At 32.2% G+C, this 13,270-nt stretch overlaps 1 protein-coding gene across 1 annotated transcript in view; it reads right to left on the reverse strand.

Annotated features, from left to right (window-relative positions):
- The window catches only part of LOC125072330 (glutaredoxin domain-containing cysteine-rich protein CG31559-like), a 100,067-nt gene that overhangs the window by 54,499 nt on the left and 32,298 nt on the right, over positions 1-13,270 (reverse strand). The window contains exon 2 of the mRNA XM_047682934.1: positions 808-2,438. Coding sequence (XP_047538890.1) covers positions 808-2,256 — 1,449 coding nt within the window. The 5' untranslated portion in view covers positions 2,257-2,438. The remainder of the gene's footprint in view (positions 1-807; positions 2,439-13,270) is intronic.

The following is a 13,270-nucleotide window of genomic DNA, read 5'->3' on the forward strand; positions in this document are numbered from 1 at the left end:
TTAATTGTTGCTTGTTAGTCGTATTATTGTACCATTGTTTAAATATTATGAAGGTTCTCATTTAAATATTTCAAAACTTCTAAAAACAATGCTTGTATAAATGATAATGTATATTATGTATAACAATTTTTTTTATGTTTAGATGATTTCTTAAACAAATTCATGAGTGTTTTTTATTCTTGTGTTTTATAAATACTTGTACTTCTCTTTCCAACTGTACAATTTATTTTATCCGATAGATATATTATTATGTATCTCATGGAGACAGAAATTCCGATTCTGTTTGTCTCTTTGTATTTTGTGTATCGTAAGACAAATTCAATATAGCGATAGCTAATAACCATTAAAATATACTTGTTACGTATAATATTTAGGAGGCGTACAATGGCAAATACACGTATCGAAAAATATTTTTTCAAATATTCTAATTTTTTAATGATCTTTCAATACAAAAACATAATTAATTATTTGTTATTGTTGACTATCGATACGTCGTATTCGGTAGTCTTGCACCTCAATAAAACGGTCGTAATACCCTAGGGTACGTGCTTGCGTGCACTTTCAAATACTTGACTGTGACCTCTAAAATCAGTACGTGTATAATGAGCAGTTAGTGCAAACTTTCTGATTCGTAATCTACTAGCTAACTTGACATTGTAATGGACACTAAATAAAAGAAATAAATAATTGTCTCACTTTTACTTGAAGTTTTTGACGCTCAATTAATTTCGACTAATGCGTTTTTGACTAAGCATTCTATCGTTGTTTAGTAAAAAAATAGTTATATTTAATATAATTAAGACATACCTTCGTCGTGCTTTGCATCTGAAGAAATGTTGCAATCCCTGCACGAACGCGGTTTTTTACACCACGAATTGTTCCCTTTGAACTTTTTATAGTAGATGGTGCTTCCTCACTTTTGTAATCTTTTATTCCCGCAAAATATTCAATTTCCGACAGCTGTTCACAAACACTTTTATTTTCACTCACACTTTTCACCGACACATCATCAAATTGTTTTTCATTTAAGTGGAAGTCATAAAATTTGTCCGTATCGAAGTAGTGGCTGCTATAACATAAATCGTCTTTCATTTTCTCCGATTGCTTTCTTTCTTCATACGTGCTCTCGCTAATAAGGGGCGTTTTGGTTTCAGTTACCGGTAGCAATTCCGCACTGTTTTTCTTCACTTCGCTATTAAGCTGGGAAACTAAACGGAACGATGTGAGTTGAGCGCTTTCTTTTGATATATTTGCATTATCATTAATATTCTGACTCACTTCCTCATTCCGCTCAGTCTGCAACTCACTTTCAGTTTCGACCGTACTGAGTTTCGCTGAACGATCTCTAATGTCTTGAAGAAGACCTTGTGGTAGAAAGCTGCCGTCTTTATTGTTCGCTTTGGCTAGCGCTTGTGGCGCTGCCTCGGAAGACTGTTTCTTTTCTTTTTTACTCGCGTCGTCGCTATGACTTTCGTCGGCGTGCACGCTTCCATTTAACTCGCTACTATTTAGCGAGTCACACGATATGTTTGAGTCGTTATCTTCGAAATCGACCTCGCTTTGATTTCTTGACTGGTTAATTACCGTAACGGAGACTTTCTTTGCGGAGTTAGATTTTAATGTCTTCTTTTTTGGAAGTGGTGGTGGTGTACCGTCAAGGTCGCTGCACGTACCCGAATCTAGAGTGTCACTTGGAGAGCATTGGCCACTAGACATAACGATATTAGACATTGTGTTCACGTACGAATTACAATAGATGTACGGTGGTTTATCCACCTTTAACATATCCTCATTATCTAAAATTTTCGGCCGACTCTCCTCGACGTTGAGTCTGACTAAGCTGTTGTTCTTCTTGCTGTTGTCATTGATTTTATAAGTATCAAAGTCGACATCACTTTTGAGGTGGACGCTTGATATTTTCGGCGCCTTCGGCTTATCAGCATCCGTGTTTATTCTGATAGTGACCACGTGTGGACCGTTGGTGAGTGCGTCTGTACTAGGAGCGATCGCGGGTCGCTCTGGCTGGGTCGCCGCTAAATATACCGTTGTTGTTGGTGTCTTAGAATTAAGGACAAGAGAGTGCATCGAACTTAGAGAGTCCATGTCTGAACGACTATCGGCGAATCCGTTCACTCGAAGGCTAGCATCATCGCCAGTTATCTGCGTAAAAGTAGTCGATCCGGTAATTTGCTTCACTTTAGGGGGGAGAGGGGAGATGTACTCCAAATTGGGGCGTGTAGTCACCTCCTCCATCATGTCGCGAGTTAATAAATAAGCATAATTAACTAACGGTTCTTTCAATTGCAATTCGAGTCAGGTCTATCGTTTTAGATTGTTGTTGATGTATATGGCATAATGGTTCCGGTTGCTTCGAGTGGGTCACTAATCACTGCCGAGCATGCACGGCTGGCCTGTTTCGCTCAGCTGTATTTATTTACCTGAAAAGATAAATTCTTGGTTAATAATTGTACGTATCACATTAATTTTATATAGAAATATAATTTTCATAATAATACTACACTACAAATGTAAATGATTGCATGTATTACTAAAATTACAAAACATTCATAAATTATATACTTTTGTGGAATGAATATTTACATAATTTTCGTCTTATATTTTTTTTTCACTTTTACGTGCAACGATATAATTTGTGAAAGGTACATTATATATAAAGTGTTATTATATAATTGTCTAGCGTCTATTATTATCGAAGTTTGCATAAATATGGCGTACTAATGTAAACGTTCTACAAACAATGAAATTATGCAATTACATAGGAAATTTTGTTTTATAGTTATAATGTTTATGTTGCACGCACGTATATTTCCGTTACGTGAAAATTTACCTTATTACAAATAATATTACGACATAAATTAACAATTACATGACCATGTCACTTGGTCACTAAGTGATCGAAATGTGCAATAATTTCGTTGAAGATACGCCTTTAATTTGCCATCGATTTTATTACTTAAATACAGTCGGCGAAAAATAGAAATTGATAAAAAAAAAAATTTGTTACACAATTTTTAATTCGAATTGTGTTTTTTTATAAATAACAACTGCAGCTGATCTTCCATCGTAACCTAATATTATTATTACGTTTTAATGTCAGTAGCTCTAAGTGACAGCATAAAGTCGACGTATAAATAATTGAATATAAATATTTTCATATTGATTTTTAGTCATTTTGAGGTTGTATATATTGTGCTGTAAATACTATTAGAATTGGGCCCACCAAGCAAGGTACGACGTAATATATGGCGCATTGACTTAACATACGAGTACGCATACTATTAATAAAAGTAGAACCTCCACTCGAAAGACGTTGTACGATTAAAATCATAATTGAAAATTAAAAAAATACTTTGATATCATTAGTCATCTAACCGTCTATATAAATGATACAACTTATCTAAAAAAATACATCGATTACTAGTATCAAAAAAATTGACCTTTTTAAAAGGTTAAGAGTACAAATACTTACGATACCATATTATCAGGGCCGACTGTACATTTTTATGGACGTAACCATTGATAGATTTTGTAAGAGATTGCGTCATTACTTACTATGGTATAAATTCAAGTAACGCGGTTGTAATAGTTACATAATATACCTTATAATAAGTAAGATAATATTTCAATACGATTTTTTTTTTAAATATTATTTTCAAATACATATATAAAGTTTAATTAAAATATTATAAAGTGTAATTTAATAGGGTATTTCTAGACTCAAGATTTGAATCTTCTTATATATTAATAGCATAAAACGATTTGTCCCAGTGATTATGGGACGATGGCTGCACATAAAAGATCTGTTATGGTCTCATATTGAAGAGCTCCATCCGTAGATGTGCAGAAAAGGAAAGAGGAATCTTGATTGCAATTAACTAAATTGTTACGATATAAAGAATTAAATTTGGAGAGCGGATAAAAGTTACTGACCGGGTAGAGAGCGGCGCTATGGGTGTATAAAAAATACAATAATAAAAACATAGGTTTCGAAATTTGTAAAAATATGTTGAATAAACGCGTTTCGCGTGCTACCCAGTACTATACCTAATTGTAACTTGAAGCTATTTTTTGTATGTCAATATCTGAAGAGAAGATCTGTAAAGTGGATCTGAACGTGACATAATGTTTAATCTAAGTAATGGAATTGTTATTTGACGATAGGACGCTGAAAAAATAAATGTTTTAGAATTGGTTGATCGTATATAAAAACTATTTTTATTTATTATCACAATAAACGAAAGTGATATTTATCGGTTAGCGTAAGTAAGTAAATTAGAATTAAAATTATTTTATTGCTCAGAGTATTTTCACTGTGCCGTGAAGATTAATTTGTTCTGCAATGGTTTATCGTAAAAAAAATTATCCAGTTAATATTATATTTTTTACTAACTCAACGCGAGTTAGTAAAAAGTTATAAGATATTTCACTGGGATAATTTTCAGTAGTACTGGTCCTGCGCTAGAACTCTTTTTGGTAGCCTTTGATATTTTTGTATTCACTATTGCTTCACTTTAATGTTCCGCACGCTCCATCTGTATTTTGTTTAATAATCTGTGATAATTATGTTAATTTCGACGCCAAATTCCAACTATTGACAATTATTAGACTATTAATATATACATAAATAAAATTATACTAATCTCACTTCTAATCGGCAACGATAAAAATACATTATTTTTGGTATATAAAATAAATTCTAAGTATTAAAAATGAAAGCATTATGTAAATAGACTCGTTTCTAATTACACAGCTTAAAAAAAAATTGAAAGTTAATATGGAGTAAAAAAAAATAGCCGAAGAAAGTTGTTTTTTTTAAGCCGGTAATATAAGTCTTTAAAAATAAAAATTATAATATATTTTTTTATTACTTCTTTTTTTTTAATTTTGATGGTCATTGTTAGAAATTATATTATAATTATAACATCAGGCGATCGGCATTCCCACTTACGTATTACAGATATAAAAAATCACTTCAGTCAGCAAGACAGTTTGTACTCGGGACTAGCCGCTACCAAGAAGCGCTTCAGCTCATAATACCCACTGAAAAACAAGCGATACCCACTCTCAGGAGGGCATTATCGCATGCTAACTTTACGCACCGATGGTTGGCCCCTAGTTTTCAAGACCCAGTCGTGAATATTAAAAAAAAGGTTCAAACTGATTTCGAATCGACATCATAAAATTATGATTAAAGCCGTCGAACAAAATCATCGATTGGAACAAAAACAACTTTCCCAACAAAATATTGGAACGAATCGATTTTATAAATCATGTTACGCGAATAATTTATATCGATTCGAAGCGAGTCGAGTTATACAAAGAAAAACGTAGTTACTTGGTTTATTTAACGAAGATTCGCAAACTATATTAAAAATATAACATGAGACTAATAATGAAATGTAATATTTCTACTAAGATCTGCGAGAGGCCAAGTGGCATAGCTGTTATGAATTTCGTGGCAAATGACAGAAGGTGTCGAGTTCGAGAATCGCTGATGAATTAAGTGCGTCAATCGTTGATCGGGATTAAATCAAATCATGGGATTTCAAGAATTATGTCCCTTATCGTAATTACACCGGCAAATTTTAGATTATAATATACTTGGTAAAACCCACCCAGATCTGCTGTTTAACAGTAAACTGCACAAAGCTTCAACTACCTTGGTGAACTGTAATACCGTAACTAAACATGATGAGACACTGCTATAAAATATTGTGGTCCCACTAATATATAATCTGATAAGTTTAAAAAGTCCTCAGAAAGAAACATGGATGTATCAGTTAGAATCGTTTTGTAATCGGTCAGATTTTATCGTATCAATGTGAAATATAGGCAAACAAGACAAGGCAAAACTCGACGTACCAACGTCACGGTCTAGGCAAAATTAAAATTTAACCGATTTCTTTAAAGTAACGACAAAATACGTATTGTTTTGTCGCCTTATTATCATGTCATCAAGATTCACTCACAGCCGAGACAATACAACAATGTTGAACATTTTTTTCAGATATTGTATTGTCCTTATGTAAAGGTGTCGAATGTTGTAACTAGTCCAAGAGTTTTTATTGTGACTCGTAAACATTCTTGAAATATTCACGCAGGAATTTGCTTCAGATGTTTAGCTGTACTAAAATAATATAGTTAATATCTCGCTTGTGAATTAATCATGATACGCTATTTTGGAGATCTGAAGCCACACTGGTCATAAGTTAGCGACGTAAGAAATATTAACCATTCCTTCCATCCGGAAATGCACCATCAACCCCTGGGGAATTAAGATGTTATGTCTCCTATCCCTGTATACACTAGCTCGTTTCGTCCACGGTGAAGAAAACATGGATACTCCGGATTGAAACACTACAAATGAAACAACACAACGTAAGCTCCAAGCCCTCTTCAAAAGAAAAGGGAACTAAGTATAATATAAATTAAAGTCAATGTCGCATTTAACTTTACGATATTTTAAGGTACGGTGTTAGGTGTTCAGCGGTGTCTTCTTACAGAAGACCACTACAGTTCATTACCTAAAACGTAAATTAATTCATATATTTGAACGATCTCACAAACAGATTACAGCAAAATTACATTATATTTTCTGACAAACAGATTACAGCAAAATAACTTAAAAATTATATTATATTTGTTAACGCTCATGAATAATTTATTTATATACATTATAACTTCAGCCAGAATTTCTTGTCAATGTTTTTAATTATTAAAGTCTAAAATTGAGACATATTTCGATGAGGTATCTGACGAAACTTGTTAATGTTACAACATTTTCCGAAAAGTATAATGTTTCTGCACGCTTAACTTGGAACAGCGAGTCTGAAAAATGAGTATCGTCAATATTTTTTCATCACCGAGCATCAGTAAAATTCTAAAGTGCTTGAAAATTAGATGATGCAACCGTTAAGGAGAAATGTATCATTGATGATTTTTCGAAATTTATTCAATTGTTTTAGTTTTGAGCTTCATCCTTTTTTTTATACACCTGTGGCACAGTTTAAGATTAATAACTTCTATTTACTTCTACGTCTACTTTTAGTGATAAATACTAAAACAGTTATGATATATAACAAAGTTTAAAGAGTATGTAACTACTCTGTAATTAAAATAGTGGAAGTACTTTTTTATTTTTTATTTTATGATATAGGTTGGCGGACCAGAAAATTGGCCACGTGATGGTAAGTGGTCACCACCATAAACAATGGTGTTGTAAAAAATATTAACCATACCTTACATCGCCAATGCGCCACCAACCTTGGGAACTAAGATGTTATGTTCTTTGTACCTGTAGTTACACTGGTTCACCCACTTTTCAAATCGGAACACAACAATTCTAGGTACTACTGTTTGGCGATGTAATATCTCATGAGTGGGTGGTACCTACCGAGACAGGCTTCCACAGAGCCCTTGCACCAAGACTACTGAGTTTCTTGCTGGTTCTTCTCGGTAGAATCTACTTACCGAACTGGTGGAAGCTTTACGATTCATAGTGCTTTTATGAGACTAATTGAATAAAGAATATTTTAATTTTGATTTGGTTATTGAAAATATTTGTCAATTTTAAATTATATTTTGGAAATAAATACTCGATACGACCTGTGTTCTATGATAAAGTAAGGAACCTTTACGAATGTGTGCTGGTCGACAGAACCGTTGTGTCGGTTGAACGATCGCGCATATAATACGAACAAAAACAAAAGTTGTTTTCTTTATAGAAAATTATTATTTCTATTGCTTTCATATCTAACTGGTTTATAATTGAAATATTTCTATATGTCTTTGCTATTTTATACAATGATAACTCCATTGTTTCATCAAATTATTGTCATTGTTATACAATAAGCGCATACATTTACATGAACAATAAAAATACACAACATTGACTTTAATTACAATGCATTAAAGTGTAATTTCCTTTGTTTGTATTTGATAACGATTGCATTGTTTACTCACTATTGACAATTGCACTTTCACTTAGCGTCCAAGCTACTTTTGTGACGATAACGCGTTTTCTTCAGTAAAAGCGTATGATGTCAAATGTCAAGGTAAGATTTGCCCATAAATCATAAAATGAATTGTCGGGAAAAGTGGAGTCATTAAATTTATCATTAGTTTTAGAAAACTTCTTTTGTGAAAGCGAATAATTTTGCTAAAGAGAAGTAAATTATTTTTATATATTCTTATTTATTGATAGTTATAATAATAAAATTATTGAGAGGTTCGGGATATAGCTAATGTATTATCATAGTTTTTAAATTAAATCACTTGTATGTAAAAAGGACACGTATACAGCGTGATTTAAAACCTTAAACCGTCTGGTTATCGCACTCTTTTAAAAAAACATCGTCAGAGATTTAAAAAAAAGTAAAATAATGGTTCAATTCGAAAAGGTTAAATTAAAAAAAAAGAAAAACTTTTTTAAAATTAATGAAAGAAAATACATTTTTTTCTTTACTGCAACTATAATGTTGTATATTTGAGACAATGCGTGGTTTAATTACAATTCTACATCAATTTCAAAAATATAAAATATTTACACAAAATAATATAACATAAATTACCAAAGTTATTAATTTTAATCTCGATCAGTATTTAATTAAGAGTGCGTTATCATCAAGCCTAATATATTCCGATTTTTATCTCGATTTTTTTAATTCATCCTCTTGTTGATTTTTTATTACGTATCACTTTATGTTATAGGTGATATGTTTCTATATAACACAATATTCGCTTAAATAATTTCGATTTTTAAATTATCTTTTTCTTTAAACCTTTCTTGTTTAATTAGAGCACGTGCATCTCAATCGCTGATTGCGAGTTCAAACTCAGGCAAACAATACAGAGTTTTTATTATGGATTATCATATGCATTATTATTATTATATAAATCATCTTGTGCTCGATTGTAAAGGAATATATTGTTAAGAAAATGCATGTGTCTAATTTCAATGAGATCAACCCTAAACTGCTACTAAACTTTTTTTGTTGACCTTTATTTTCTATTTAAATACAATATCATCGTAACAACACGTATATTTGTTTTTTTTTTTAAATTGAGACCATATCAAGGCTTAAGAAAACGATAGGATTCTTTGGAACCCTCAAACATATACAAAACAATATAAGCAAAAGGCCGATAAATATTATTACGGAATGTATATATTTATGGAAACATGCGAAATGACAATAAAACATGTTATTATCTCACATGTGCAAGTCTTTATGTACACATAAATAATAATACGCGTGTGATTGTATTAACGATAAATTAACACGATGTATACACACGCAAGTAAACTGAAGTTAAAACAGTTGAGGAAAGATACGTAAGCGTTTTTAATGAATATATTGCAATTTAATTATGTTGTATGTTGTTTAAGCACTTACATATAGTATTATTTATTACCAACATTAGTTATTGTTAGTTGAAACAAGACACGTTCCAGATATATACTAATGAGAAATATTATGATTTAAAAATAGAATACCGTTTTTATATTGGGAATAACCCTGTTAAATTATATATGTATATTACTATAACGTTGTTTTATTATTTTAAAGACATCTTTTATTTCATAACATAAATTTAGTTAGATTTTAGATAACATTAGTGACTCCGTGGGTTGGAATTTTGAGCATTGTTGCACATCACGGTTCCATTAATCTGGGTAATTCAACCATCTCATTACGAGTACATTCTAAGGATGTTAATGATCAACGAATAAAAAATAAGATGCCATTTGTAAGAGAATTCCAAGTTAATATAAAAATAATAGGGGGAAATTCTACTTACAAATTGTACCTTTATCATAAACGTCATCATTGCCATGCCGTTTCGCTGTTTTTGTAACACAAAGATTCAGTTGTGGTTCGGTTGACGTTGGATCGGAACAGAATAGGGAATGTATCGTAATTGTTATTAAAAGTAGAATTATTCCCCGGCCTGTAAATGTTTCACTGCTAGGTGAAGGCTTTTCATTCAAGGAGATTCAGCTTGGCAAGCAGGGCAGCGGAATAACCGAGCCAGCAAAGCGCGCAATTTCACACATATGCGTTAAGACGTTTTCCTTTACTGTCGCACGACATGAATTATAAAGACTAGCTGATGAAACTCTGCGGTGTTTGTCTTGGTTTGAACGGAATTGTGCATAATATTATTGAGTCAAATATGTTATTTATTTTGTATTGAAGTTTCTAGTTTAAATGTTTCTCTTGTATGTGAACAACGTTCCAGTATTTTCCGCGGCGACTTCAGCTCTTGTTGCTTTTATTAATCTATACATATAATAAAATTGGAGTGTCTGTTTGTAATATTAAAATAACCTATTTTTACTAAATGCATATGTATGTATACACGGTACATATACCCATTTTTTACAATTTTTGTCTGTCTGTCTCTCTGTCTGTCTGTCTTTTTGTTGCAGCTAATCTGAGGAACTGATGAACCGATTTTGACGGGACTCTGGCAGATAGCGGATGTAATAAGGAGTAACTTAGGCTACTTTTATTTTAGAATTATATATAGAATAAAAATAAAATCATCCTACAATATCCAAATAACTTAAATTCAAACAACGCGCACGAAGTCGCGGTCACAGCTAGTTAATTTATAAAACTATTTTTATATACAAATGTTAAATATGTCAACCGTTGTTATATGGTCATCGTTGTAATGCAAAAAAATCTAACAAGTTCTTCGTTAATTCCTGTTTATTTATATAAATAAAGGAAATGGAACGCTGTTAAGTATTTAAAAAAGTATTTCAATAATTGCATTCAGGAACAGAAGGCTAATTAACATTGAAACTAATGAAGTATGTAAAATATATTAATAAAGATAATGTTGATTGTTTCATTGTTTGTTTGTTTGTTTTTAAATACCTTAAGAATTATGTCATTCATGATTAATATGTTAATTTATAAAAAATATATTAGTTTTATTTTATATAATACTAGCTCGTTGGTGTAGTGGATTTAAGGCATCAGAGGTGTCTTGAAGTTGGAAGTTTGTTATCTCCCGTGCCTCGGATAGCACGTGAAGCCGTTGGTCCTGCGCCTGAACTCTTTCCGGTCATGTAGGATTTACAGAATTATTTCACTCTCAGTGAAGGATTAGCGAATATCCGAGGATATATAAATATCCTCTTCAAAGCACAAAAACGTTAATCAAAATCGGTCCAGCTTTTTAGGAAGAATTCAGTGACATACGGAAGATTTTTTTTATTTTTTCATTAAATTAACATAAGAATTGATAACATTAAGTGCTTAAATATATACATATATGAATTAAAGATAGTTACTGTATAAAAGTTGACCGCGTGGAATGGTGGCAAGAGTGCTAGCAGCATTTCGGACGAATTATATCTGTTATAATGTGGTTGATTAAATCGTTTACGGAGGAGTCGTACTGTTCAAAATACGTGAAGACGTTGCCATTGCCTAAAATCTTACACGTCGTGTATATTTTTCAATTTGGTTTATTACGTACATATATGGAATGTGTTTTAAAAAAATCACAGGATCCACAAAAGGGGGTCAGATAAAGATATAACATATTGCCCTCATTTATGTGTGTTTGTTCGTTGCGAGATAAGTGATATCACTATCAGTTTGATAGCTAATAATATTTGACCTATTTTAATATGTGAGAAAAATAGCATTACCGCCAAATATTATTACACACACACATATATATATTATTTAATTCAATTCAAATTAATGGATACGACCTACGCACAACTAATAATTTATCGACCTAATTGGGCTCGCAGTATGTTCGTGTAACAAACAAATATACAATAACATATTTAAAAACATAGTCTTTGCAAATTTATTACATTAATATATATATATATATATGTAAGTTTTCTATACGATTGTATATAGCCCTAAACGGACCGATTTCGAAGTACTTTTTTGTAAGGTTGGTTTAGCTGGATAGTTCGAATCCGATAGGTGGCCGTGATCGCGACGTAAATAATACTACTACAAAGGAACGTTAAACCTTCCTTTATCTTATGAATGACATAATATAAATTATAGCTGTCCAACTATGTATTATGTGTGGTGTTTGGACTGGGAACATAACATTATTAAAATGTTCATGATATCCCGGATGGCCAGATGGGTGATTAGAACTATCGATGATTAGAAGAATCTTAACCGATAATTGCGGGTTCAAGCCTAGACAAGCACCTGATTTTCATGTTCTTAATTTGTTTTTATTAGAGCTGTCTTTATAAACGCAATGTCATAAGAAAATAATTATGAATTAGGTCTCACATAATGTCTATTGTAACTTACTCTGTAAATGCTTAATAATTGGGTCTTAAAGAATGTTCCTTAACTGTATAGTTTTTAAAAATTGACATCTCTCACTTGCTTCTAGAACGTTCTCGAATGTGTTAATATACGGATTAAAAATCTTTTCTCATCTCTTTGGTGTTTGCATTTCCAACATTAATCTATCAGGTTATGGGCCCAGAATGCCGAAATTAACACGGCTATATTAATATTTCACGTAAAATACGAAATTAGAAGAAAAATTAATTATACCTTCTACGTATCCATGCGGAAAAAATGGCTGGAAATAATTCACCAATGCAAAGCATCGAGAAACTCAAAGGTATTGAAAATTATTCGACATGGAAGTTTTGTATGAAGATGATACTAATCCATGAAGACCTCTGGGACACTATCGATGGTGAGCAAAAAGAAAAAACACGTAGCGATGTAGATATGAAAAAATCGCAGAAGGCACTAGCGAGAATATGTTTGTCGGTTCAAACGAGTGCATTTCCCCACGTCAGGAACGCAAAAGATGCACGTGAGGCGTGGAACAACCTGAGCAAAGCATATGAGGATAAAGGGCTGTGCCGAAGACTAGGTCTGTTGAGAACGTTATTCAGTACTAAACTGTCAGAGTATAATAGCATGGAAAGCTACATTGGCCGACTGCAGGAACTATCTCAACAATTGCATGATATCAATTCATCTCTGGATGATGAATTCTTGGCTGTCATCATGCTCAGCGGGTTACCAAGTAATTATGATCCACTCATTATGGCACTTGAAAATTCAAATTTAAAGTTGTCGAGCGACATGGTCAAAGGAAAATTATTACAAGAATATGACCGCAGGAATAATACTGATGGTACCATAGCTTTTGCAACAACTAGAAAAGCACCAAAATGCTATAAATGCAAGAAGACTGGACATTTTATAAAGGATTGCCCGAGGAA

Source organism: Vanessa atalanta, chromosome 21, assembly GCF_905147765.1.
Source record: "Vanessa atalanta chromosome 21, ilVanAtal1.2, whole genome shotgun sequence".
Taxonomy (NCBI): domain Eukaryota; kingdom Metazoa; phylum Arthropoda; class Insecta; order Lepidoptera; family Nymphalidae; genus Vanessa; species Vanessa atalanta.